We start from the raw sequence: 25,826 nt of genomic DNA, 5'->3' as shown, positions 1-25,826 counted from the left end.
GACGACCACCACCTGCTCCTGCTGGCTGCACTACTGCTGGCACAGTTCTTAGTACTGCTCGAGGAATTTTCTAAAATACTGCTGACTGAGGATGAAAACGTGGCACTCTGGGTTTTTGTTCGCTTGTTTGTTTGTTTGTTTGTTTTGGAGATGGGAGTAAGAGAAGCAGATCAAGTGAAAATCTAGTTTTGCAGTAGGAAACGCAGAAGGCATGACAATGAGAAACAACGACTGCGCTCGGCCTGCGCGCCCCGGGCACCTTCGGGGCCGCAGCGCTCCCGACGCGGGCAGCCCCTGCACGGCCGAGGGCGACGCAGCACCGCCGGGCACAACACGGCAGGGCGGGACGCGGGGAGCAGCGCCGGGCAGACGGCGGGGGAGGCGGGGCGGGCGGCCCGGCGGGGCGGGCTCGGGGCGGGCAGGGGAGGCTCCCAGTTCCCCAGCCCCGCCTCGGCGGCGGCGGCGCTCGGGCTCGGGGCGGCGGAGCGCGGCCGGCGGGGGAGCGCTGCCGCGGGGCATGGCCCTGGCGCCGGCCCCGGCCGGGCCCCCGCCGGGGGGTACCTCGGCGGGGGAGATGGAGCGCTACTACTGCCTGCTGCGGGCCGCCGCGCTGCTGGAGGCCGCCGCCGCCGGTGAGTCCCGGGGTGCGGGGATCGGTTCCCCGAAGGACTGCGGGTGTCCGGGGGGCGGCGGGGCGCAGCTGCGCGGTGCTGTCCGCTGCCGCCCGCTGCCCCGCGGGGTCTCGGCTCGGGGCGCCGCGCGGGCTCCGTGCGGACTCGGGGCTGTCCCCGCCGCGGGCCGGGTCTATTTGTGGAGCTGCGCTCACGTTCTTAATGGAGATCGTTTAAACGCGGCTGGGTCTATTCCGGGCGGGCACCGAGAGGAGCCCACAGGTGGTAACTTCTCTCGCACGGAAAGTGCGAGTTCAGCAGAGGGATGCGGGCGCGGTGCTGCGGGCGCTGAACTCCGCCTATCCGGGAAGGCTCCGGTGGGCTCTGCACAGGCTGATACGGGGACGCTGGGCTTTTTGGTTCTGTGGGCCACATTACCGGTGCTGAGTGGCTTCATTCCCTTCAAGGAGAGGCTGTGCTACTCTGTGCTGCTGACATCTATTTGTTATTGGAATGCGTTGCTCCAGATGAACCTGAAGTGAGGAGATGGGCTTTGATAAGCAGAAAGGTGCCCCCCTCTACAATTTCCCACAGCTGCAACTGAGGAAGGCTCTGTGAAGCCTCAGGATGGTGATGTGCCCTTCCTGAGCTTCCAAAGTAGCAAAGCAGCAGTGTGTGCAGAGCACGTGTGGCTGGTGTCAGCCTCGTGCCCCATCCCTGGGCCTTCAGCACTGCCAGACCCCACGTCAGGGGATGCCCAAAGCTGCAGGATGTGCTGGGTTGTAGTTCCATAATGGCAGGGCACAGCCTGACCCGCTGCCCTGGGCTGTACGCTGCTCTTGTGCCTCAACAATGCGTCCTTTGATGGACAATGATCTGCTCATACACTGCAGCATTGACTTCTTTTTTGTTGTTCTGTTTATCTGCGGGGAGAACAGATTTTTGGATTTCTGCGGGGAGGTCTTTAATGGCTGGGGAAGGTGGTGGCATCCTGGGTGACTCCATTGCCACTGGAGGATGCATACCTTGCTGGGAGATGAAGACGCTCGTTACTCCTCATTAGCTCACAGCTGGCAGCGTGCTTGGAGCCGTGCCAGGCACAGGAAAGACACACTGACCCAAAAAAGGCTTACAGCTCCGTTCCAGTTCCCTTGACCTCTTTGCAAAGAGCAGCATAAGACACGGGAGGAATTGATCAGGAGGAAAGGCCGCAGGTGTGGACTTAGCAAAGCATCCCCTGCTCCTGGGAGCAGCTCTCGGGAATGCTCTCCTCAAAGCACCCTCAGCTCCCATCACACACTGCCCTATGCCACTCTGCATCTGTGAATGCGATGGGGAAGCACAGAGGTGATCATTGTGACAGAGGATGTCGTTGAATGGCAGTGATAGAAAATACAACAGTCCCAATCCTCCTTGTGCTGATGTTGGTGACGGAGCACCCACAGTGCTTGCACAGGGGCTGCTGGCACACAAATGGGGCACAGATGGCGTTTCGTAGGAGCAGGATACTGGGGGGATCCTGGTGAGCTGCTCTTGGCAGATGACCTCTGTAATATCAGAATGTCTCCCCAAAGGCACAGCTGTATGACTAGAGCTGCACGGTCTGGATATATGATGTGGGATATACATAGATTCTTAAGATGAGGCATGAAAAAAGATACAAAATTGACTAAAGTTCCCCAAAGTCATGAGATATTATTAAATCAGGGGGTTTGTTCCCTCCTCACTGATTTTTTGAGCCTTATCTGGGGTTGTGCTTTATTTCTCTTTATACATCAGTACTGGAAACCTGTTGCTTATTTCCAGCATGAGGTTATTTACTCCCTCCCGTATTGCCATACAGTTAGATGCACACATCCCAAGGATTTTGGAGCTCTTCCTTCCTTGACGGAGCCTTACACGTGTGTAGAGCTCATGCCCTGTGGAAGCAGAGTGCTGTTGTCACCCGACCTGCCCCGGTGCTGCAGGGGATGTGGGACGCTGGCAATGGGGCCAGGGAACGTGGGATGAGCTTCCTCTCCATCAGTCACGTTTGCTACAACTGTGGTTTAACCGTTCATCATTCATGTGCAATGACAGAAGTGACAGCAGGGCTGTGTGGGAGGGGAGGAACCGAGGTGTTAAACGGTGGGGGAAAGAAGAAGAGCCTTCCAATGCACTGCCCTTGCTGGGGAGCTGTGGGGCTGTCCCTGGGGATGGGGTCACTCAGGAGCACTGGGCTGTTCCTGTGCTGCCAACCTCTTCCTGCTGCAGGAAAAGCAGTCTGGCTTTGAATATGGGCTTTTGCTTAGTGGGGGAAGGACGGAATTGAGCATTTTCAATTGAGGGCAATTGTTTTTAGTTTCCTGAAATTGCAGCAGAGTTCCCAGGTTATGCCGTTGTGGGAACCCAGCTGTACAATTTGGTTTCCTTGCTCTGTGGGCTGTGAAAGTGAATACATTGTTCCAGTGACTTCCCTGCGCTTAATTCCTGGTTTCTAAGCAGGTGTTCTCAGGTTCGAGGATTTACTGCTATTACACGTACAATGAGTTACTTTGTTGGTGCACAAAGCTGGAATTTGGCTTGGAAAAACCAACACTTCTGCGGTACTGGATGCTGATGTGCAGTTATTGATGCATATACTTGCTATTTGGCTCTGCAGCAGCCTGCTTGGGAAGTCCTTTGTGCTGAAAGCAATGTGTGGTGGAGGCCGATGGCGCTGCCTGGGAGGTGATCACTGCTAGCACAGCTTTGGTGGACAGCTGGCAGGCGAGCATGGAGCTGCTGTGTGCAGCACCTGGTGCTGAGCCTGCACAAGGGCAGAGTGACGGAAATGGGGAGCAGGAGAGAAGCAAGAACACGCTGGAGCTCATAAGGATTATAAATTTGAGGAGCTAAATTTTCTCAACTCCCACACTGAGTTTGAATCCACCAGGGTGGGTGTTGAGAAACTTTCATTACATTTCTTGCAATAGATGCAAATTCACGTATGGTTGAGCTGCCTTCTGTCTCTCCCCATTTTTGCTTAGTTAGGGGTGATGCGAGGAAGCAGGCTGCCTGCTTGGATGTGAGCAGACCCAAGCACCCAGTGCTCAGTTCCCCCATGTTAGGAGCTGCAGCAATAACAGGAGATAACGTGTAAGCCTGGCTGTAGTTTGGTTTGCTTTCAGCTGGCCTTTTGTGAGCAGAGCTGCTGCAGTTTGCCCGCTGTTTGCTCCTGGCTGGGGGAGATCCCCCTCAGCTGGAATGCTCAGTGACCACAATGTAGCATTTTCTTCTATGTTTCCACTCATGTCATCATTCTTTATAAATCTGAAGCCTTTCAAAGAGGATTCACTCTTTTTTTGCTGTTCAGTTTCTCAGATGTTGGTGGCTGCTCCCAGGTGTGGGATCTGTGCCTGAGCTGCAGCATCCTCTGCAGTGGAGCCCTGGGAGGCCCTGGAGGAGAAATACAGGCACTGGGTCAGGGAGGACCATCTGGTGCCATATCCTGCCTCCTACACTCCGCCGGAGTGGGTGCTTGGGGAAAAGCAAAAGAACAAGCTTGCAGTTGGAACCTTTCCTTAAAAAACTGCCTGCTCTGACAGAGGATAATTTAAGGTGTCCTTGAGCCAGGTGCAGTCAAGGGGCATCCAGCACAGTGATGCACTAACCCTCCTGGGGCTTTCTAACGCTTGTTGAATCCCTGGGTGGATTTGAGGTGCTCGAGCCAGATGTTCCTGCCTCTGTTTCCCACCTGCGGTGATGCTTCTGGTGTGATCTGTCCCGTCTGCACCCTGCATTTTGCTTCTGCCAGCTCTGAGCTCTGTGCCACCCCCATGCTGATGCTGGGCGTGTGTGGCTGCAGCTCCTTCCTCTGTCAGACGCCTGGGAGCCACGTGGATTGAGAAACCCACGTGGACTGAGGCTTGTTGAGAGGTGTGCAATGGGTTTGCATGTGGTGTGGCTGTGATGGTAAGCAGTCAGCAGCCCATGGCTGTGGGACAGGGGCTGTCCCCATGCGGCACCGCGGTGGGTACTGGGGCTCAAGGCATTCCAGGTACAGAAGCTTTCTGCCATCCATATTTTAATGGCTTTCCTGTGTCACTCACCTGGCCTGGGGAGTGGTGGCATGATTTGGGGCTGCGAGCTGCTGGATGTGCCTGGGCATAGTGTGCATGGCTTGAGGTGGATCAGAGCTGCGTGGCTGATGTTAGAAACAACCGAAGGTTATGCGTGCAGCATAGATCACTTGCAAATGTGACCGCAGCAGGATTTACTCCCAGCTACTGAAGAATTTTGTCTCAGAACCAGGAAGGGGCCTCCAGACCTCAGCTGTCAGTCCTCTGCCCAAACCAGGTCCTGCAAATAAGCCTTTTGTAAACACAATGGGCCTTATGTTCCGAGCAGCACAATGTCCTATTATCTGCTATATGTTCCTTAAGGAAGACATTGTGCTGAACTGCACGAGCAGAACCAGCAGCCTCACACTGCTGGCCCATGGCCAGGCTGCTGCGTGCGCCCATGCCTGCCCTGCTGCACTCAGCCTGGGACAGGTGCAGGCATCAGGCTGGATCCAGGTGTAAACTTCCTTGGGGAAACGCACAGGGGATGCAGGAGTGCCTGCTGTCCTTGCACTGCTTGTGCCCTGCAGCCAGCTGCAAGCTCCCTCAGTGGGCACAGTGCTGCTGTGCAGGCTTTGTGCAGGCTCTTCCCACCAGCGGGCTGTGCACGGGAGGGCACTTTATAGACAGGGTGAGAGGATGTTCTTTCTAGCATCTCCCTCCACGCTGCTTTCTGGATATGGCTGGTAGGAAGGGTAACAATGGTTCTTGTTGTGTACTGGATTGAATCCAGAATTTTTTGAAATTATTCAAGCGGGAAAGCTCAGCAGCTGATGGCTGGGATGCCCCAAGGACTTGGATCTCCTGCAGCAAGATGTTCCCTCCATTGCTGTGGCATGGATTTCTTCCCTTCCTCCTGGTGGAACCCCTGGGCTTTTGCAGGTGATTACATTTCACATGATGCTTATCCAGAGTGAGTTTCCTGAGTACTGGGCTGCAGGCTCGCTCCTTCTGAGTGCTTCTTTACAGCTATGGGATGGGGTATGGTTATCCAGACTGAATCAGGGCAAATGGCAGGCTGCTGTGTTGGTCCTTCTGCCTGGCTGTAGGGCTGTGTTGCCATTCTTTGCCTCAATGAATATTTAATTTTGCAACGCAGAACAACTTCAACAGGAGAGGTGGAGACAGCATTCATTGCATTGCATTGGGTTGAGAGATGGAGTGCTCTGCTCTGAGCGATTTCTGTTCCAACTCCTGTGCATGCCAGATAAGGCAGGGCTGAATCCTCATACCCCAGCCCAGCTCGTGCTCCAGCAGCTGTCTGGGAGCTCCCAGCAATGCTGGCCACAGACATGAGTTCCCTTGTCAGCCTGGAGGAGTCCTCACTGAGGCTGCCCAAGCACAGCACCTTTCTGTGGCTGTCACTGCTTTGTGTGGGCCTTCTCTACACTTGGGGCTGTGGTGGAACATGCTGTGACACCAGATGCTGGTTGATGACCACAGTTAACCCAGAAAGTCTCCAGGGGATATGGAAATAGATTACAAATATGCTCATTTGCGCGTTCCCCTGACACCAAATCAACCTTTTTGCTTTGGGTGTAGACGTCCAAATGGACAGAAAACAGAGAACAAGTAGATCACGGAGAAGCTCAACGTGATCCTTTACGCTTGTCATTTAATTTGGTTCAGTTTTGTTTCCTAGGCTACCCAGCAACACTCGCAGGAAGAGCTATTATTCATTCACAACAAAGCTATCTCCAAGCGTATTTTGTAGTTGCAAACAATACTTGGCCAATGTTGTAAAATGTAAGGCGCTGTTACACTGCCTTGGCAGATGCGTTACACAGCTGCTGCCTGCAGATGCTATGGACCTGCAAAGTTTAGAATAGAAAAGAAAACAATAGTTACCAGACAGCAAAGCACTGGGGAGTTTAATTGAATCTCTTGGCTGCTGTGTTCCGTGAGTGAATTTGGACCCAGATGACTGCTGTCCTCTTTCTGAATGCCGTTGCAGTTGCTGCACTGCTATGACAGTGTATGGTTTAGGTGCTGTTTGCTTTCAGTAAGACCCTAAAAGCTGGATATGATTGATTCCCCGCTGCCTTTCACTGCTTTTGTCTCAGAGGTGAATATTTGACAGCAAAGGCTGCTCTTCTGTATAGGATTGCAGCATCCAACTGCTGTGTCATGGGCACAGCAACATGCAAATCCCTTGATTTTTCTCCAACGTTTCTCGAGGAAGATGCATTTGATGACAAATGCAGAGCAAGCACCAGGGATGAGTTGGCTGAGGAGCAGCTCTAAGAGAATGCCATCAGCCCACTGTGCTCTGACCTCACCAAGGGCAGCTGCTGCTCCTCTGGGCTGCCCTGCCTGCTGAGATGGTGAGGCTTTGCAGGGGAGGTGCTCCCCCAGACTTCACTAGTTCTCCCTCAATGGAGTTAAATTTTGGGTGTTCAACTTGAGACCGCTTGGAAGGACCTGATTTTTCTGTTTGTGCTGAATGCTCCCTTCCGAAAACCTGATCCATTGCAAAGCAAGAAACTCGAATTCATAATGATGCTGCAGGATTCTGGGCCTCCGTCTGCGTGTTCAAGTCAAGAATGAAGCTTTCTGTGAACCTGGAAACCACAGCTCTCAAAGCATGGAGGGAATTCCATCCAATGCAGTTTCACAGTATGCTGTGGACTTGGCCGTGTGGCCTGGAAGATGCTTGGCACCAGCATTTCAAGTTGATGGTTAGGAAAAATTTCTTAGAAAAATTGGTGAGACGTTTGCATAGGCTGCCCAGGGGGTGATGGGGTCCCTGGAGGGGTTCCAGGGCAGTGGAAGTGTGGCACTGAGGGACGTGGTTGTGGGTCTGGTGGGGGTGGGCTGGGGTTGGACTTGGGGATCTTGGAGATCTTCTCCAACCTTAACAATTCTATGATTCTATTTCCCCTTCTTTATCACTACAGAATAGCAAACAAAAGCTGTTTATTGTAAGCCTGCAACTGTGTTTGGCTTTAGTGCTGTGCACATGAGGCACACATGGGTGTTGTGTTGTCGCCCACTGTCCCAGTGGCTGCATCTTCAGGAGAGCAAACACCAGGTGTGGGCCGTGCCATGAGCTTTACCTGGACTGGAAATGTACACACTGCTGCTGAACAGCCCCACACCTTCCAGAGGCAGCCAAGATAAACATGCACTTGGCCTTGGGGCTTCTCTGTTTTCCAAGGCCAGTGTGTTTGTTGTCGTATATTCCATGTGTTGGAGCTCATTAACTTATTCATGTGATTCTTATCAGTATGAAAATATTGACATGAACAAGTACAGAAGAAAGTTATCACCACTGCTTTCCCCCAAGTTAGGTGAAGCAGTCAGCTTAATGAGCAAGAAATACTTGAAATGTCTTTGCAAAACAAACTTCTTCCTTACCAAAGCTTACTCTAAGGCCTGTTGAAATCAAGAACGAGTGCCAGTCCCTCATCAACAAAAAAACTTATTTTGTCTACGTGTGCATGTAACAGAAGGGAACAGGTGGGTGGCGTGGAGGGCCAACAGCAGAGTGTGCTTAATGCCCCCTGGGGCTGCCGTGCTGCAGCTCAGCCAAAGCAGTGCTTGAGAAATCCTTAGGTAAAGTCAAAGTGACCAGAAAGCTTTTGGGAACAAGTGAAATAGAATAAATATTGATTACGGTGGAACATGCTGAAGTATTGGCCAATGTGATTTAGGACAGCCAACAGAACGCTCCTTGGGACTGGCTCCCTAAAACAATTAATGTTTAAAATGTAATTATCAGAAAGCAAAAGGTCCTTAATGTGTATAGATGTTTCAAAATGTTTCCTTGTGGGAACAAAGATGTTTAATTTTCAGCTCGTGTTCCATTTATAGATAATCCAGAATAATGCCCGTGTGCTCAGTGAGTCTGGTTTCTGTTTGCTTTTCCCAGTGAAAGGTAAAATTATGCATATTGTTCTGATGTGCTTCACTGCCACTGAAATGGTCACGGTGTGCTAAATGTGATATTAAAACAGCCTCTCCCATTATTTGATTAAAAAGAGTTCTAATAGTGAACATAAGAACAACAGCCTTTGCAGTGCAGGTGGCCCCATGCCAGCTGTAAATAGCCCAGCTGCTTCCAGAAGCTTATTTGCTGTAAGTTAAGAAATGTGACAGCATGAAAACCCCAACCTTGACTGCAGCGGTCCTGGCTGCTCAGCCTCAGGTACATCTGTGGCTGGAAAGCACTGCCATACAGGTGGGTACGATTGGTAACTGCAAAGTATGAAAGTTCCATGAGGAATTCTCTGTTGAGAGAAGCACTCTCAGCATCCCAAGCAGTTTGATAGAATAAATTTACTGCAGAGTTGTGGCATTCACCCTGTTAGAGTCAATAGAAAACCATAAATCCTTTGTTGCAGACTTTCTTCCCTAGTTTAGGGAAACTGCGTTTGGTGTAAGTCCCACTTTTGTGTTAACACGTTGATAGATGTGTTTGCTTTTGATTTGTTCCTCTCTTTTTGACTGCTGCATTTGTTTTTTTTCCCTCAGAAACGACAGCACCCATCTGTGCTAAGGACATCAGTGACGAGTTGATGAAGCAGTTTGCTTTTCTTTCTGGTGAGTAGCAGGAGCCTTCCGTGTTCTCTCCTCATGTTGTAATTAAATACTCCAGATGAACTGCTTGGCAAAGTGATACTCCATACGGGATGTTATCTGTCAAGCAGTCTTCATTGCCACCAGAAATGCTGTTAATAAAATATTGAGGCGGCTCGAAAGAATGTATTAGATTTCTGTCTCTGTGCAATACTTGCTCCTTCAAAATGCTCAAAGCTTTGCAAATATTTTGCTTTGAAATGTGTAAGCTCGAGAACAGTGTGCATGGGTTTTCCTTGCATTTCTGACTTCTGTCTCATGTAAAGTGTGCTCAACAAATAAAGGAAATATCTGGTACCAAGTAGTTTTGCTTCTACCACCTGTGCATGGGTGTTGTGCTTGAAATCAGTGCCAGAATCTGACCTACTTTGGCTGTTCTGGTGATGTAAATACCCTCTGTAATAACATAGGCTATAGGCTGGTGGGGTGTTTTTTGACCTGGATTGTGCACCTGGATTTTGCTGCTGGCTCTCCCAGAAAACACCCACAGAAGAACTCTTGTCTTCCTTCCAGGTGGCCGAGGGAAGGACAAGGCTTGGATCATCACCTTGCCTGACAACTCTCGCTTCAACGATGTGCCTGAGGATGTTGTAACTAAAGTCTTAACATACCTGACATCAGTCCCGAGGTATGTGGCTGCCTTCTGTCTCTCCTGTGATGGGCAGTGTCAATCTGACCTGGGCCGGGTGCAATATCTTCAGCTTAATGCTGTGCGTGGGCATGAGGGATGTCTTCAGCTCCTAGGGCAGGGGAGAAGACAAGCAATTAATTGCAAGCTCTTGCGGTGTCCAGGTGTGGTATTTAATGTGCCAGTAACTGCAGATAAAAAGTGGACATCATCCTTATTACTTGCCAGCCTGCATGTATCATCAGTTCAGTTTATTAAGTTTCTAATTAGCAACAAGCTTTCTTTTAAACTTTGACATGTGTCACTGCTTAAATATGCCATTCCTCTCCAGAGCAATACTGCGACGTGTACAAATAGAGAGTCATTACTGTGGAAAAGAGAAATGTAACCAAAGGAAGAGAATAATTACAGGAACAAAGCCATTTGGGGTCCCCATTACACCCGATCACTCAGCAGCGTGCTGCAGCTCCATTATGTGCCCATATCCCAGGGTTAAGCAGCCAGCAATCTGTCCCGACCACATGCAGGGCTCTGTGCTCAGATTGATGGCGCTCCCACTTCTTGCTGCTGAGCCTGACTCAGTTACCTGGAATGCTTAATTTCCTTGAATAATGCCTGTTTTGGCAAATTTCTTCCTTCAGGGAGAGTAGGTTGACAGCAGCTAGATGGGAGCTTTCCATCAGCAGCTGCCTCGGGAGAAGTGCTGTCTGTTTTGCCACCTCTGCAGGAATGAAAAGGGCCTCTGGTCTCTCTTTCTTTCTTGATCTAGTGTGAAGCTGTGCTCCTCCTGGGTCAGGCTTGCAGAGGGGTCTTTCCCTCCTGTCCTGCTGGGCAGGTTGCCCCTGGCTGTGTGTGTGCTTCTCTACCTGAATCTTTCAGGGCTTTTTATTCCATGTGACTTTAAACACCCTGGCGTTAGCATGATTAGCAGTCTTGCTGTCCCTGTAATAGGTCAAACTCAATCAAGAAACTAATGAGAGCTGAGAGCTTGCTGGTGATTCAACCGTGCTCAGTGTGTTATTTGTAAAACCACTTTAATCATGCTTCTCTAGTCCTCCTACTGCCATCTCAGCCTGCTTCAGTACCTGGCTGTTCTAACAATGCTGGAGCCTGAAACGAATGAGCTGTACAGAACGAGCTGTAATACACAGGCACTTCCCTGCCATGTGCCTGTGGATGGGTATGGGTTTATCAAAACCACATGCACCACGCCGTTCATCTGTTATCAGCAGCAATGACTATGGGTTGTCCTGCTGACACCAGTCTGTGGGAACCACATGGGATGTCAGGTCGGTAGTATTTTAGGGAGCTGAATTTCATGGACTGCTTCTCCTGGAGTTGCCAGCTGGAAGCTGTTCTTTGCTCAGTAAGGTGAGCGTGTTAGTGACAGAGCCAGGAGGAAGCTGAGTTTTGTATTCAATTAATTCGATTTTGGGATTCCTGAGACCATGATGCAGGACATGGTTGTATGGAAAAGCTGTAGAGAAAAACAATAGAGAAGATGATACAGAATGATGATACAGAAAGAGGAGCAGTGTGTTCTCACATTCCATGCACCCCAGTCAAAATACACGTGGTGGGCTGTGTGCTGAGGGATGGGCTTTGCTGAACAGCACTGCACATTGGTGTGCTTGAAGGAGAGGCACAGGAGAAAGGGACAAATCCTAATCTCTGCAGAAAGGTGACCCTAACAGTGATCCTGATGATGCAGCTTTTAGTCATTTAGGCAAACTTTACGTATTTCACTTGCATTGTCATATTGAAGTGACATAGAGCCACAGCTGGCCACACGGAGCAGTGAAACCACAACGATTCGGAGTAGCAGCACCATGCAGTGAGTGCTGGGGTGTGCTCTGATCCACCAGCAGCCTCCCAGCCCAGTGAGCAGCTTCCCAGCTACAGACTCAGAGATCCAATTTCAAGTCCTCCTGCAAAAGCTCCCAAGTTTTATTTTTTGTCTGGTGCGTCCTGCAACACACACAAAATTAGGGGTAAGGAAAAAAGTGACAGGAAGCCTCTGTCTGGTTATCCATCTCCATCATATGCTGCTGGATGCAAATAAAGCTGCCTCTTGCAAGCACTTGTGAGAATGCATTGATTTATTTTTCTTGTCAGTCTGAAAGGTACATCATGGGACTGGGAATCTGATCAACCCGCAAGGCCTGGATTGCAAACAGCCATAGGCTTGCTCTGTTTGCCCTAAAGTAAATTAAAAATTTCCCATAGTAGATTTCAGGGCTTTTGTACAGCTCAGAACTTGCTTCTTTGTGTATGTAAGGGAACTGATAAAAGTAGATGAGCTTACTGAGAGGCTGCTCACTGAATGTAACCTTGTCCGGACTGAATGATGTACTGGGGCATGCATTGGTGAACTGACATTGTGTTGAGGTCTGGCTGCCTTTTCAGAATTGCTTGTGTTCTGGGTTTGTTGGTGTTGTTTTTGAGGGGGTTTATTACAGTGACGGCAGTGCTGTGTAACTGCTGTATGTGTCTTAATACTGCCAAGGGCTGGGAAATGCTGTCTTGTTGTGCAGGGACCTGCCTTTTAGAGTTGTACACTGGAAAATCAAGCAGTTCTATCCTCATTATCAAAACTAGCCTCACACAGAAGGATCGTTTTGGCCCTCTCCCACCTGCTACTGTTACTAAACTCTTGCTGGGGATTTCCTGACATAAAGGTGCAAAGACTTCTCCATGTTGCCAAAACTAATTTGGCTAAAATAGGCTTTTGGCTGAAAGGTTAAGCTTGATTCCAGATGACAGTGTGTAAGCTTACCTCGCACTTTGTTATGTGCCAAGGTTTTGTGTGTGACCTATGTGTAAAACACAGTATTTATTTTCTCTGCTCTTTTCTGGTATGCCTCAATGACAACGCATAAATTGCCTAAAAGCACAAAACCTATGCACTTTGAGCTTGACCTAACACATCCATAGCATGTGTTTGTAGGGATGGTGTGCCCTTACCCTGAGCAAACACAACTCCAGTTTGCAGTTGGAGGTGCCCCTGGTGTGTCTGTTGGTGGAGCTGCGACCAGATATCCTGACAAGGCTGTATTTGTTACAGTCACAGTTCACCTCTGCACTGGGTCACACTGCAGCACGTGGATCCCCAGAGCTCTCCACTTCCTCAGGGGATTTCAAACCAGCATAAAGGATTTTGATGCGCAGATAGCAGAGGCAATGCTTCAGCCACGAGGTGGACTTCCCAAATTTCTGCTGGAGTCTGGTCTAGGAAATATTTTCAAATGTATTTTGGCAGCACGCTCCATCCCTGGAGGTGTTTGAGGCCAGGTTGAATGGAGCCCTGGGGAACCTGACCCAGTGTCTGACTGAGCGGGTGGCAGCCCTGCCTGCAGCAGGGGGTTGGGACTGAGTGACCCTGAGGTCCCTGCCAACCCCAGCCGTTCTGTGGTTGTCTCACACCTGTGGAAATGTCAGAATGGGCTTTGTTTTCTGTATTCTTGGGATTGTTTTTTTGGGAATAGGGGAGAAGGTGGGACAGGGAACAAAGTCACGTTCCCTCACAATGTCATTCATTTACTTTTTTTTATTTTCAATCCCATAGTCAACGTGAGTCGGACACCAAATTTATCCTAATCTTGGATAGAAGATTGGACACGTGGACATCTGTCAAAATGACTCTCCAAAAAATTGCAGTAAGTCCTCTTTAATGGTAATTTCTTTCAAGGTACGGAGTCGCTGTGTTCATTCTGTGCCACTTTCAGAAAGCATCAGGAATTGGGAGCAACAATGCTTGTGCTTTCTCTCTCGGTAGCATTTTGCTTTATGGCCCTGTGATTAATTCAGTCATGGCTCTGTGCCTCATTTGAATGCATAAATGAGCTGTTTGAGCATTAAACCAATTCATTTGCTTGTTTTTGTACTTTCCCTTAGTGGTCCAAATGTGTTTTCTGCCACATTCTGTGATTCTGTTGGGTGGAGAATTTGGCTTCATATATATTCTTTCTAGACACTGGTTATTAGTGAGAGTATATTTTACCTAATTTTCAGTGACTGAAAGGGTTGGATTGTTAAAACAAGCTGTACAGCTATTTGTTTGTGGACTTGGGGTGGAAAAGCTGTTTTAAACATGCACCCCTGCGTTCACTTTTTGTGCTGCCTGTTCTGAACATGAAGCAAGTTTTCTGCTACTCACCAACACATTGAGCCATGGGGAACCAGAGCACGGCATTCCTGGTCCAGCTGGACTTGGCCTTAGTGGCATTTTGCTCATAGCATCCAGTGGAAGGAAGGATTGCCATTACCTTTCTGCATTGTGCATAATGTACTGCTGTCAGTATTTGATTGTATTTTATTTATTTATTTATTTTTTTCACTTCTGAACTTTACAACATGAATTTGCACACATCATGAGAGAAAAGGCAGCATTTGAAAAATAGAGAATAATTCCTTAGAGCGATCATCAGAATTCAGTTCTGCTGCTGGTGTTTGAACCAGTGGGAGTTCCAGGAGCTTCCTTTAAGGGTGATGTCGGTGCTTTGCATAGTTTGGAAGTTTCAAGCACCAAAAATCCTGTCTGTCCTAATTTGTGGCTTCAAACAGAAGTGCCATTCATCTCGTGTTTCATCAGGAAACATAATTACTGTGTGACCTCTGAGTGCACACCCTATTAGTGTACCTGTGTCCACGCAGAGCAGCAGCTTTGCCTGGGATGTATCAGGGCTGTGTGTGCAAATACTGCAGCACAGCTGTGTGCAGAGGGCAGGAATCTGCTAAATGACAAGAGTTGGGAAGCTCGCCTTAAAAACCAGAGGGCCCAGCCCTGGAAGGCCATCTTAGTGACCAGGAGGGGTTCTGCTGGACTTGCTTTGTGCCAGTAACACAAAAGGTTACATCCTGATTTACTTGCAGTCAAACTGTAATGCATGCTGCATTTCTGATCTTTGCATCATTCTGGAATAAAGAAGTGCAAATGAGCTGCATTTGAAATACAGTGCCCTATTTTTTCAGCATAAGGATATGCAGCTCTGCAGTCATGCATCTGATCCAGGGTGTTTTTTTTTATCAGAATACAGATTTTTGTTTAACTCCTTTGTGTATGCCATTCTGTACTGACTGCACGGGCTCATGCTTGTGCCATTGCTTTGGAAAGCAAGACCCTGCCAGCAGGCTCAAGCCGTAGGTTTTGCTACGGACTGCATTCCTTCGCACACGAAATCTTAATCAACTTCAGAACGCGTGCTTCAGAGAGCAGCAGGGAGGGAAAAAAAAAAAAACCACCAAACCAGAACGGTGAAAGCTGTGGTGCAATCGCCCAGGCTCGGTCGTGGCGGAAGGCAGCCGGCCCCGTTCCGAGGCTGATTTTTGGCATTCCACCTTAAATCGAAGCCGGCGCTCGGGAAGCAGGGAGCGGGGCCGCCGCGTCCCTCTGCGGAACCGCCGCAGCGCTGCGGCCGCGGGGCCATGGCCGAGGGGAGCCCCGCGCGGGGCGGCAGGAGGCCGCGGAGGAATGCGGTAAGGCGCTGCGTGCCCGCGGAACGGCCCGGCATCGCGGGGAAAGGCGCCGTGGGGGCGCCTGCAGACGCGCCGCACCCGCGACCTTCGCGCGGCTCCGCAGCGATGCGAGTGCCGGCGGGCGGCGGGGCTCCGTCCGCGGTGCGGGCGGCCGGGGGAAGCCTCCAGAGGGCCGGGCGGGACCTGCTGCTCGGCGCCGGTGCTCGCGGCGTCTTCGGGGTTGGCCGTGCAGCCCGCTGGAATCAAGGCGGCACGGCGCTCCGGAGCTGCGTTTTGGCTGTCGGGGAGGTGAGGCTGGAGTTGGCCCTGCTTGGCGTTATTGCTGTGTGGTTGCTACCTTAAGGGACGGAAGATAGTCGTGAACTTCAGCATCCGCATAAGGACCGTTAGCTTCGATTCCAGTCGCTCTGAAACAAAGTCACCGGCGGGCGCTACTTTTGTTTCGGTCTATTGACCTCCAGCCTCACCGATGGCCCAGTGAACTGCAGGGAACGTGTCCTCAGAAAGCCAGTCTTAACGTTATGTAAAACCACGTTAAATATATTAAGCTATTCGGTAAGGAGTTAATAACTGCAATGCTTTCAGTGTGTCCTTTCCTGTGCTGCATTAACCCAGCTCACCTATATTGACTACAACAGCTCTATTGTAGTTGAGCGTGCATGTAAGCAGTTGCTGATGCGGGGCCTTAAAACATACACGCCTGTGTGCTCAGGATGGGGAGTTTCCTGAATGTGTTCTTTGCCATGGAATGCTCCTGGGATGTTGCTGGGTACCTGATAGTTTTCTGTCTTTCCCACTCCGCAGAGGAATACCAAAAGGCAAAGAGTTTAGAGGATTCTTTTAGGTGGTTTATTATGCACAAATTCTTTTCAGTGTCCTAAGATAAAGCACAAGGCAAATTTTAAGACCCTTTTGTCATTGCTTTCTTGATTATATTATGGGGAACATTTTTGGTGGGTTTTGTTGGTCTGCCCACCTCCCCATTAACTTCAGTATTATCAGAGCTCAGTTTGCAGAGCTTTGGACTTCAGCCCTTGGATGAATGAGAATCGTAGCAGCAAGAGAAATACACGATGTCCCTTCAGGAAAGTTATCTCAGAGGAATTATTAGTCTGCCTGTCTGTCTATCTATATTTTTAACTTTTCATCCTTCCTCTTAAGTCTGCAGGAGGGCATGGATTCATTGGTAGCTGTCTGTCTTTCTGCAGTTATTTTTTTGCTTGGTTTTTTTTTTTTCCATGCTTGAAATACACAAGGTGTCATTTGCAGAGCAGGATTTCTTGTTTTCTAACAACTCAGAAATGCTGACCTTGGTCTTGCGTATATGGAAGCATCTAAGAAACCCACTAGCACTTTCTAAACTAAAGGGAAAACAAGTAACCCATCCTGGAAATGCAGCTACCTCTGGCTGAAGTGTATCAAATGTCAAAAGAAATACAGATGTATATGCATGGAGCATGAAGTGGTTTCAAGTCAGAATCTACTCCATAGCAGGTATGTCAGGTTATGGTCTTGTGTGTTTTGTAGCACCTGCTGGTGTCCTGTAGTCATGGAACCATCGGTGTCCCAAGACACTTATGCTCTTGAAGAGGTGCTTCACACCTCAGGGCCAGGCGGTGCAGCCAGCAGTAGGCAGGGCTGGTTATAGCAGCACTGCTGGGCCCAGCCTGGGGAGGTGGGAGAGGCAGCCAGCTTCTATGGGTAGTGCTGAGCTTGCCAGATACTTTCCAGTGAAATATTCATGCTGTAAATATTCAGTTCATTCAGAACGTTCACAGGGTTGTGCCAGTTCTGGTGGTGCCAGTTCTGGTGGTGCTTCCCTCAGTGAGGGCTTTCTGCATCCCAGGCAGGGAATTTTCTCAGCCTCAAAATGAGAAACCGCTCCAGGTTCTTGGAAGCATCCCATAGCTTTCTCTCTGCTAATACGGGAAGCTCAAGTTCCTGAACCCTGAGCTGAGCAGGGTGTCAGAGGTGGACTTCTTCAGACAGAGCTGCGTCCTGCAGCAGGGCCTGTGTGTTGCAGCAGAGCTGATCTCCCTTTTAGAGGTAATTAAACAGGCGGTGAAGCAGGATGCTGAACCGGCATCTCCTGCAGCCTTTCAGCCACACTTCCTTCAACAAGGCTCTGTTTCCAAGCTGGAGGCCTGGTGACTGTGTGGCCAGGTTCAGGCCTTTGGCTGTCTCCAAATTTGACAAGAATCAGAGCATCACAAAGTGGTTTGGGTTGAAAGAGACCTTAAAGCCCACCCGGTTCCAACCCTTTACCATGGAGCCCCATCCAGCCTGAACTTGAACACTTCCACAGATGGGACACCCACAGCTTTCTGGGCACTCTGTGCCAGAAACTCACTGCCCTCTGAGGGAAAGATTTTGTTCCAAACATCAAACCTGAATAAGCACAGATTGCTCAGGTCTCCCATGCTGTACCTATTACTGCCCTCCCAGGGCCAGCAGCCATTCCCTGAGCTGAGTACAACAGGCACAGCACCCAGAGCCTGGGCCAGCGTAAACCTCTTCAGTGTTTTATGGTTTGCTCTTTAAGCTAATGCCAAATCTTTGTCCCTGGCACAGTTGTCGTTGACTTCCAAAGGATATGAATTTGGCACTTCATTCACATTTTTTCCTATATATGTATTTTTTGCTCTCACTTAAAATAGCTGCAGATCAATATATTGAATCTATGTGGCTTATTCAATCCTAACTCACTGTCCATTTCTAACTGGAGTAGTAGGCAAAAAAAAAAACCACAACTTGACCTTTCCTACAAAAGAAAACATAGCCATTGAGTAGTGGTGCAGTTCATGGATATCAGATCTCAACTGTAAATCATGGCTTTTTCAAACAATGCTAATGTTTGTTTATGGGAGCAGTCCTTGTCTTGAAGGCACTGTGCAAAATATCCAAATATATTCAGTACTCTTGGTGTGTGCTCTTTTATCACATCTGGCATACTGGGGCTTTGGGAAGGAGAGCATGTTGTTCAACAGGGTCCTGCTGTTGGAGAGAGCAGGAGATGGGGAATTGTCTGTATGGTCTTGCTCTTGGCATGCACATGCTGTGCTTATGTAGTGGGAAGGCTTAACCAGTGCTCTTGAGTGGATTTAGATGTATGTCTATTCAAGGAAAACTTATTTTCATATTGATGTAGAATTAGAACTCCCTACCACTTAGTGTCCCTTTGCACCTGGGAGAGCCACGAAGTCTTCATATGTACAGCTCTGACAGCTTTAGGGTTCTGAAGTTCAAATGAGGCAGATATAGGGAGGAATGTAACCTGGCCTAGTTTGGATCTCAGATAAAATGATACATCTTCATTAACTCTGTTATTTTCACCATGGGCTTATTCATAATTTAATGATACGACTCCTAGCTTCTCAAAAATTCTTTTTCATTCTCAAGCATTCTTTCTGCAGATTTCTATCTAAAATTGCACCTGCCAAAAACATATGCTTGAAAAAAAGTCAGTGGTAGCATAGACAGGAAATTCTGAAATAGTACCACAAATTAAATGTTGCCTGATAATTAGCTGGGGCAAGCAGAATGTGCTTGGTATAGATATGGGTGAAGCAAGTTTGGGAACAAATTTTGCACTCCCAATCTGTCTCATCACCCTCAAAGTTCCACTTTTAAGACAGAATTTCATTCCCTCATTTATAATGCTGACTGCAGTACTTAGTTTTAGAATGTACTACCAGCAGCCCTCCACGGTACATGGCCAACCACTTGCTTGTTCAAAAGGGAAGTAGGACTGCACAGTCTCCTGCAATTGTCCCTTGTCTCTAAACCACCTTTTGCAAACACACAGCTGTGAGCCTGCAGAAGCATTGCTGCTAGTAGTGCGATCTGAGCCCAGCAGGCAAGCTCTTGAGCTGGGCCAGCATCAGCAGATGACAAGTCACACCTGCATTAGGAAGTGCATAGTCCAGCCTGTGATGGAATTCAGAAAAGGCTCTTGGGGGCAATCAGAAAAAGATCCTCAGGTTTAAGGCATGCTCATCTTTTCAAGGTGTTTGGGAGCAGTTGGAGCTCCTGCATCCCCAGTTGAAAGTTATCTCTGTTTTCCTGCAGGCATCATTCCCAGGGAACCTGCACTTGGTGATGGTTCTTCGTCCCACAGGGTTTTTCCAGCGCACCTTCACTGACATTGGATTTCGATTTAGTCAGGAGGATTTTCTGCTCAAGTTACCGGTATGGGTGTGCGGAGCGTTGTGCCTTGTGTGTGGTTGTTGGCTGCCTGTGAACCTTGGGATGGGGGTGACATGAAGGCACTGACGTGAGGAGTGACTGGAGCGTTTCTGCCATTTCTGCTCCATTTCTACAGAATCTCTCCTGTAGCAGTTTTCTGCTTGCCTGTGCATAGTTTATTCCCTGCAGAACAGGTGATTTCATCAGTCCATTCTTCCCCCTCCGAAAGGATTTATGCATCCACGGAGGATAAAACCATGCTGTGGAATTTTTTTAATGTCTGAAATGCCAAGAGACATCTAGCAAAGCTTTTGCTGTGGATTCCACCCGTAATCACCATGTTCATCTCAGTGTCAACACCATACCAACGCTGTGTTGCTATTTGTTTCTAAAATAGCAACTGAAATGCTCTTACATTCTGAAGTCAAACTTTCCAAGGCTTCTATAGCCACCTTGATTAATGGATGTAATAGCTAAGAAAAGAGAAGTACATGTATGGAATCTAAGGTTGGCACAAGGACAAACTCCCAGAAGCAAACCAATATTTTCCTATAGGAGTTTTTCAGAAATCATTCTAAAATGATTGTCAGTTCCATAGTTTTGAAAATTCATGACTTGTAACAGGGAGGATCAGGACACCTGGAAACTCATATTAAAAAGCCCGTGTATTTAGGTGAAGATGGCCAGTGCTTCGTGACATATTCCAGTTTTTATATTTTTCCAGGTTACTTGTCATCTCTTGCCAAAACCTGCATTCCTTCTGCTTTCAGCTCTGATATGCAGGCACACACTGCAGTATCTCACTGTACTTTATATTTAAGAAGGAAAGCACCTGGAAGATCAGGGATTCCTTAGGAAAGTGGTCAAATCTGTAAAAGCTGTGTTAAGCTATAAACATAAGAAAAGAAGCAACATATAGAGAAAACTCAATTTTTACGTATGTAAGAGAGTTCTAGGCTTGATCCATGTATGATTTAGGTGGAAACGATCGACCAGCTGATGGTGTTGCCTTCTTTGCAGGTTGTTATGCTGAGCTCGGTTAGTGACCTGCTGACATATATTGATGAGCAGCAGCTAACCCCAGAGTTTGGAGGCACCTTGGAGTACTGCCACAGCGAGTGGGTCATCTTCAGGACTGTACGTACCAGGGCTCAACACTGGGTGTGGGGAATCTGCTGGGGAAGGCCTGATCCCCTGCTAAACATCTCCTGTAAGGCAGTGAGCAGTGGGTAAGGCAGTAACTGAGTAAGGCAGTAGGCAGTAAGGCAGTAGCTGAGGGTAACCTCTGGAGCAACCACCTTTCCTTGTTAAGGTTTGCGAAGGAGTCAAGCGGAATTAGGCACTGAATGGATTTATAATGGCAGCTGGAGTTCCCAGCCACCTTTCCAACAAATGAAAACACTAATGAAAGCGTTTGAGACAAATCATTGTGCCCCCAGTCCTGCACCATTATCCACGCAGACAGATGCGGAGCTCAGTGTGAAAACAAAAGCCCGAGACATCATTGCTGGAGTGGTTCAAGCTGTTGCTTCTGCCAGTTTCTGCCCATCTGCATGGATGCACTGCCACTGTCGTGCTTTTTAAAATCTTCTGGCTCTTAGTTTTGTTCTTTTGCACAATGTGTTACAGCGACAGTGACATAGCTCTCACACTTTGAGACAGAAATGACAAAATAAATGACAAAAATGTTAGGGTAATTTAAGAAAAAGATGAGCTTCTAGAACATATCTGCATGTGTTAGATAAGTGTCCATGTTAAAAGCCTCTCAAAAAATTCCTGTGTAAGGTGCTCTTAAAATGCTTGCTGAAATTTCCTTGTTAAATATACTGTTTAAAGAAAATACAAATGTATTCAGTTGCATTAAAATTTATTACCCTGATCCCAAAAGCCAGAGCTGCAGTGTCACCCAGTATTTTGGCTTGCAAGTCTGGGAATGTCCATGACCAAAAGGCTGAAGACCTCTCTGAAGTCCTGCTGTCAGGAGGTGGTTCATGGTGTGGGTTAGTCAGAGGGGAGGTATGGTAGATGAGGAGTTACAGTAATTTGTGTGATGGATCCCATGGTGGCTTCTTCCATAGACCTTCAATGAATGGTAGGACAGTGCACAAGAACAGGCAGCAGAAAACAAAACACGAGGTGTCTGTGTCCATCACCGCTTCAAGACCTTGATATGGATTCAAGCTGTGCTAAAAGCCAGCTGGCCATGTCTTGATGGCCACTGTTAGCACACAACAGCTCCACCATCAGTGGGCCTCTCAGCCACCTCTCGAAGAATCAGATGCTGCACTCTCTTGCAGATCTCAGCCTTTTAGTGCACTCTTTATGAGTTGTAGCAATGTCCTGAATCCCAATCTGATCTCAATTATTGTCTCCCACCAGGCAATAGAGAATTTTGCACTAACCGTGAAGGAAATTGCACAGATGTTACAAGCTTTTGGCACAGAGCTGGCAGAGACTGAGCTCCCAGAAGACATGTATTCCATTGAGCGCATCCTGGCCCTGCGCACTGAGAAGTATTTCCAGCTCAAGGTTTGGCTCATCAGGAGCACAGCGAGATGGGATTTCTGGGGTTTGACTGTCTGTTGGCTTGATACCCACTCCTCTATCCCTCCCATGCATGTGTATGTGGTAGCAAACAAAATAGAACATGGCATGACTGTGTCTGTACGTTAAACTTATGTTTGCCACTCATTCCAGTAAATTGTCATGCTGGCATCCAGAAAACTGTCTCAGCATTGGCTCTTTACTGGATACAGAAGTCTGAAACGTGCTGTTCCTCTGGTCTTTGCTCATCCTTGTGGCAGAAAGGAGGCTGGTGGGGTTCCCTCTGCTTCAGTCTCAGTGCTGCAGAAAATTGCACGCAAGGATTGTCAGTGGGTCTGTGGAGATGGTTTGTCCTCAGCTCCCCCCTCCTCCATGCAGAGCTGCACACTTACTGAGTGCAGCAGCCCCAGGGGTGTGAAGGAAGCTGTGTTTGCTTGAGAGCACTCAAGGTGAAGATTTCTTGTGAGTGTATGGTTCGGAGCATGCCTGACTTGATCCCTCTGAGCCTTCATGTTTCACATAAAACTACTTTTTTCTTTAATATTTAAAGATTTTTTTCAGCTATCGTGACCGATGAATATTTTTGTAGGATTTAGTGGAAGCTGTAGAGCAGACAGGTGCTGCTGTCTTTGCAGCTTTGAAAGATGCTCCTGCGTCTTCCTGGGACAGCATAGGCACATCCCCAGGCCCTCAATTCATAACACTCCCCATGCTAATAGCAGTGCTGTGCAGTTGAAGAATGAGGTCCTTTGCTTTATTCATTTGTGTAAATCAAAGAAGAGTATCTATTCTCATTTATAATAATTTGTCGTCCTTGTGACAGTGATTTCTCAGTTAGAAATACCCCAGATGACATCTGAAGGATGCTGTGTCTAGTCATGTCTGAATAGACATGTACACATATACAGCAAGTGCAATTATAGCTAATGCAAGTCCCTTATTTCTTCTTTGGAAATGAGCAGAGCTGTAGTGCAACAGCAGCTGCATATGTTGATGTATGACTGAATTAGACTTTGTGCTTCAGATTATGTCCAAAGCGTAGGGAGAAAATATGGGTTACCCAACTTAGTCCTGCATATAAACAAGTCAGCTGTACACACTTTTCTCTGGGGTGAAATATGGCACATTATCTGTTTTCATTTGCATATAAAGCACAGCAGCACTTAGTAGAAGCCATCTGTTGCTTTTAATGCCACATCTATTAATTTAAAATATCAAAAACATTCTTGGGCTTCTGACTGAAATCAGTTCCATTGGCTTTGTTTTGTTTTGTTCCTTCTAAGACCATGAAAGATGAAAGCTGATGAGAAACTGTGTGCAGATTGTGAGACGTGGGGTTCCTGTATGTCTCTTGACAACCACAAGATTGGTGCAGCTGATTCCTGTGACCAAATAATGAGTTGATCAGGATAATTTATGTAGCTGTAGTGCTGAACAAAAGCTAGATGCAAACCTGATGAAAAATTGACAGAAATTAATTAAACGGAGCAACTGAGAAATTAACCTCTTTGATATCCTGAATGGGACAAAATCAAGTTAGCACCTGTTAGGCAGTTCAGCTACTTTGTCTGACATACAATGAAAGGCTTTGCATCAAAAGGAGAATTTAGGGCTCTGGGAATGAGATGTAGCAGGGTGGAATAGCGGCCACCTGCATGCTAACAAATGCTGTGCAACATTTCATCGTGGAAAAGCACATCCCTAAACAGCAGAAATACCTGAATGAAAGCATGGACTTGCAGATAAATATTTAATATAATTCCTCCTGCTCGCAGCTCCATGGTAGTGCTGTGCATCTTGAATCATTCCGTGGTCTCATGTTTTCATGCTTGCCAGTTCCCACCTAGTGTGGTGACCAGTCTGTAGTTCAGTCCCACATCCAAGGGTTAAGGGAGCTAAATGTTGCTGGGAGTCCTTTGCCCTGATGGGTACCAGTGCTCCACTTATGGCAGGGAAGCAGAAAAGAGAGCAACACAAAATGCTTTACCCTTACGGAGTAGCCTGAATCAGAAATGTTTTGCATTGTGCAGGAAGACATTACAGCAGTCACAAAAGAAGGAAAGTTGCTTTTAAGCAATTTAGAAGAGCCTGATGTGGGTGAATGCAGCCAGGACCAGCACCGTGAGAGGCCTGGAGACTGGGACACTGTGAATAGGTGAGTGCAGCGTGTTGCTGATTTGCCTGATCTTTGAGTGGAAACGTGGGCTGTTTCAGCATGGATGTATCTATCAAAAACTTGCAGACAGAAATACCAGCTTTGCTCCATACCCGTTGATTTCCTGGCTGATTTCTGTCAACTTTGACCTACTCTGATATTTTTTCCAGGCTTTGTGATGGGGCTGTGGAACAGATTCAGCCCCATGCTGGGCTCTCAGGTTTTATTCTGATAAAATGGTGATGGCAACAACTTCTTCACCCAGCTACTGTCATCTGCAGTGATGATTTCATGAAAAGCCTCTGACATACATATATTGGTTCATTTCTCCTGAGAGATGAACTGGGGTTCTGACTAGACTGTCTTTCTAGGGCTTGTCCATCTGTTTGTCCATCTGTTCTAATGCTGTGTTTTTTTCTCTACTCCAGGCTACTCGGGCAGCTGCGGGAGATGGAGACTGCTTTTGATGGCTTCTGGGAAAAACATCAGTTGAAAATGGAGCAGTATTTACAACTGTGGAAGTTTGAGCAAAGTTTTCAAGAGGTATTAACAGATGCACTATTTCTGTGTGCAGAAGACTTGGGGGAAGGGGGAGAAGAGAAAGATTTTTATGTTTTCTATTTTGAGAGTGTTTAATTTATGCTAACTCTGAGTAGCAGGGCTAACTCACTTGGGAAGACTGCTGTTCTTCCTCATTCAGAGCTAATTTGGGTATCACTGCCCTGCAGCCACATAGATTTACCTGAGAAGAAGCATCTTTGAACGTAGAAATTAGCTCTTGGAAACTCATTTTATTACTGGATGTAACAGTCGCCTGAAGTGTGATTGATTTTGAACTGAGAATGATTTTCTGTCTGTGCTTTGTATCATTTTGCAGCAGTCTTTTTGTTTGGGTGTGTATGTCTAGGTCAAGAATGCCATTGAATTTTTAATGGGTCAACAAGCAGAACTGCCCGACACTGGGGACAGTGCCTCCCAAGTGAAACAGAGGCTGAAGGACTTGAGTCATTTTGATGGCATGGCTCAGGTGAGTACATGTGTCACAGACTGATGCACTAATGAAACATAAGAGGCATGCTCTCTTCTTGTGGTAGGTCTTCTCTGAAATGGCCTGTTTCTGGTGCAGTTTGTTGGTAAGTAGATGGAGGAAAAGATTGATTTCATGTCTTCGTGCTCTTTGCAGCAGCACTGTGATCACACTGAAAACCAGGATATTTAATTATCATAGTTAAAATAAATTGCTGAGCCACCATGAAAATCCAGAGCAGATAAATGTCTGAACATAGGGGAAATGTGGGAGTTAATGAGCTGGAAGAAGAATTATTTATATGTTAAGTGCTCTTAGCAGTGCTAATAGACAGAGACTTGTTACCAGGCACATGGAGAGGCAAAAAAATCGCTATCTTTAAGCGTCTGTGATTTGAATGTAACATATGGAGGAGGAAGACTAAGAGATGCAGCAGAAAGAGGAGTGAAGTGAGATGATTCACAGGAACCCCACTGAGGATGTGACTTCTGCAAAGGGCAGTGCTTAACTAGTGGGCCAGGAGCTATAGACAAGTCCTTAG

At 47.8% G+C, this 25,826-nt stretch overlaps 1 protein-coding gene across 2 annotated transcripts in view; it reads left to right on the top strand.

The window, feature by feature from the left end:
* Positions 1-490: 490 nt before the first annotated feature.
* MCF2 (MCF.2 cell line derived transforming sequence) overlaps positions 491-25,826 on the top strand; it is a 49,125-nt gene continuing 23,789 nt past the window's right edge. The window contains exons 1-10 of one of the 2 annotated variants that reach the window (XM_048959472.1): positions 491-632; positions 9,167-9,235; positions 9,785-9,899; positions 13,465-13,555; positions 19,443-19,562; positions 20,580-20,696; positions 21,939-22,088; positions 24,134-24,258; positions 24,687-24,801; positions 25,166-25,285. In XM_048959472.1, the coding sequence (XP_048815429.1) occupies positions 518-632; positions 9,167-9,235; positions 9,785-9,899; positions 13,465-13,555; positions 19,443-19,562; positions 20,580-20,696; positions 21,939-22,088; positions 24,134-24,258; positions 24,687-24,801; positions 25,166-25,285 (1,137 nt within the window). In that variant the 5' untranslated portion in view covers positions 491-517. Of the gene's footprint in view, positions 633-9,166; positions 9,236-9,784; positions 9,900-13,464; positions 13,556-15,230; positions 15,375-19,442; positions 19,563-20,579; positions 20,697-21,938; positions 22,089-24,133; positions 24,259-24,686; positions 24,802-25,165; positions 25,286-25,826 lie in introns of those variants that run through there. The other variant, XM_048959473.1, reaches the window with a different exon arrangement.

The sequence above is a fragment of the Lagopus muta genome, chromosome 13 (genome assembly GCF_023343835.1).
Source record: "Lagopus muta isolate bLagMut1 chromosome 13, bLagMut1 primary, whole genome shotgun sequence".
NCBI classification, from domain to species: Eukaryota; Metazoa; Chordata; class Aves; order Galliformes; family Phasianidae; genus Lagopus; species Lagopus muta.
This window is presented reverse-complemented; position numbering and strand designations above follow the sequence as displayed.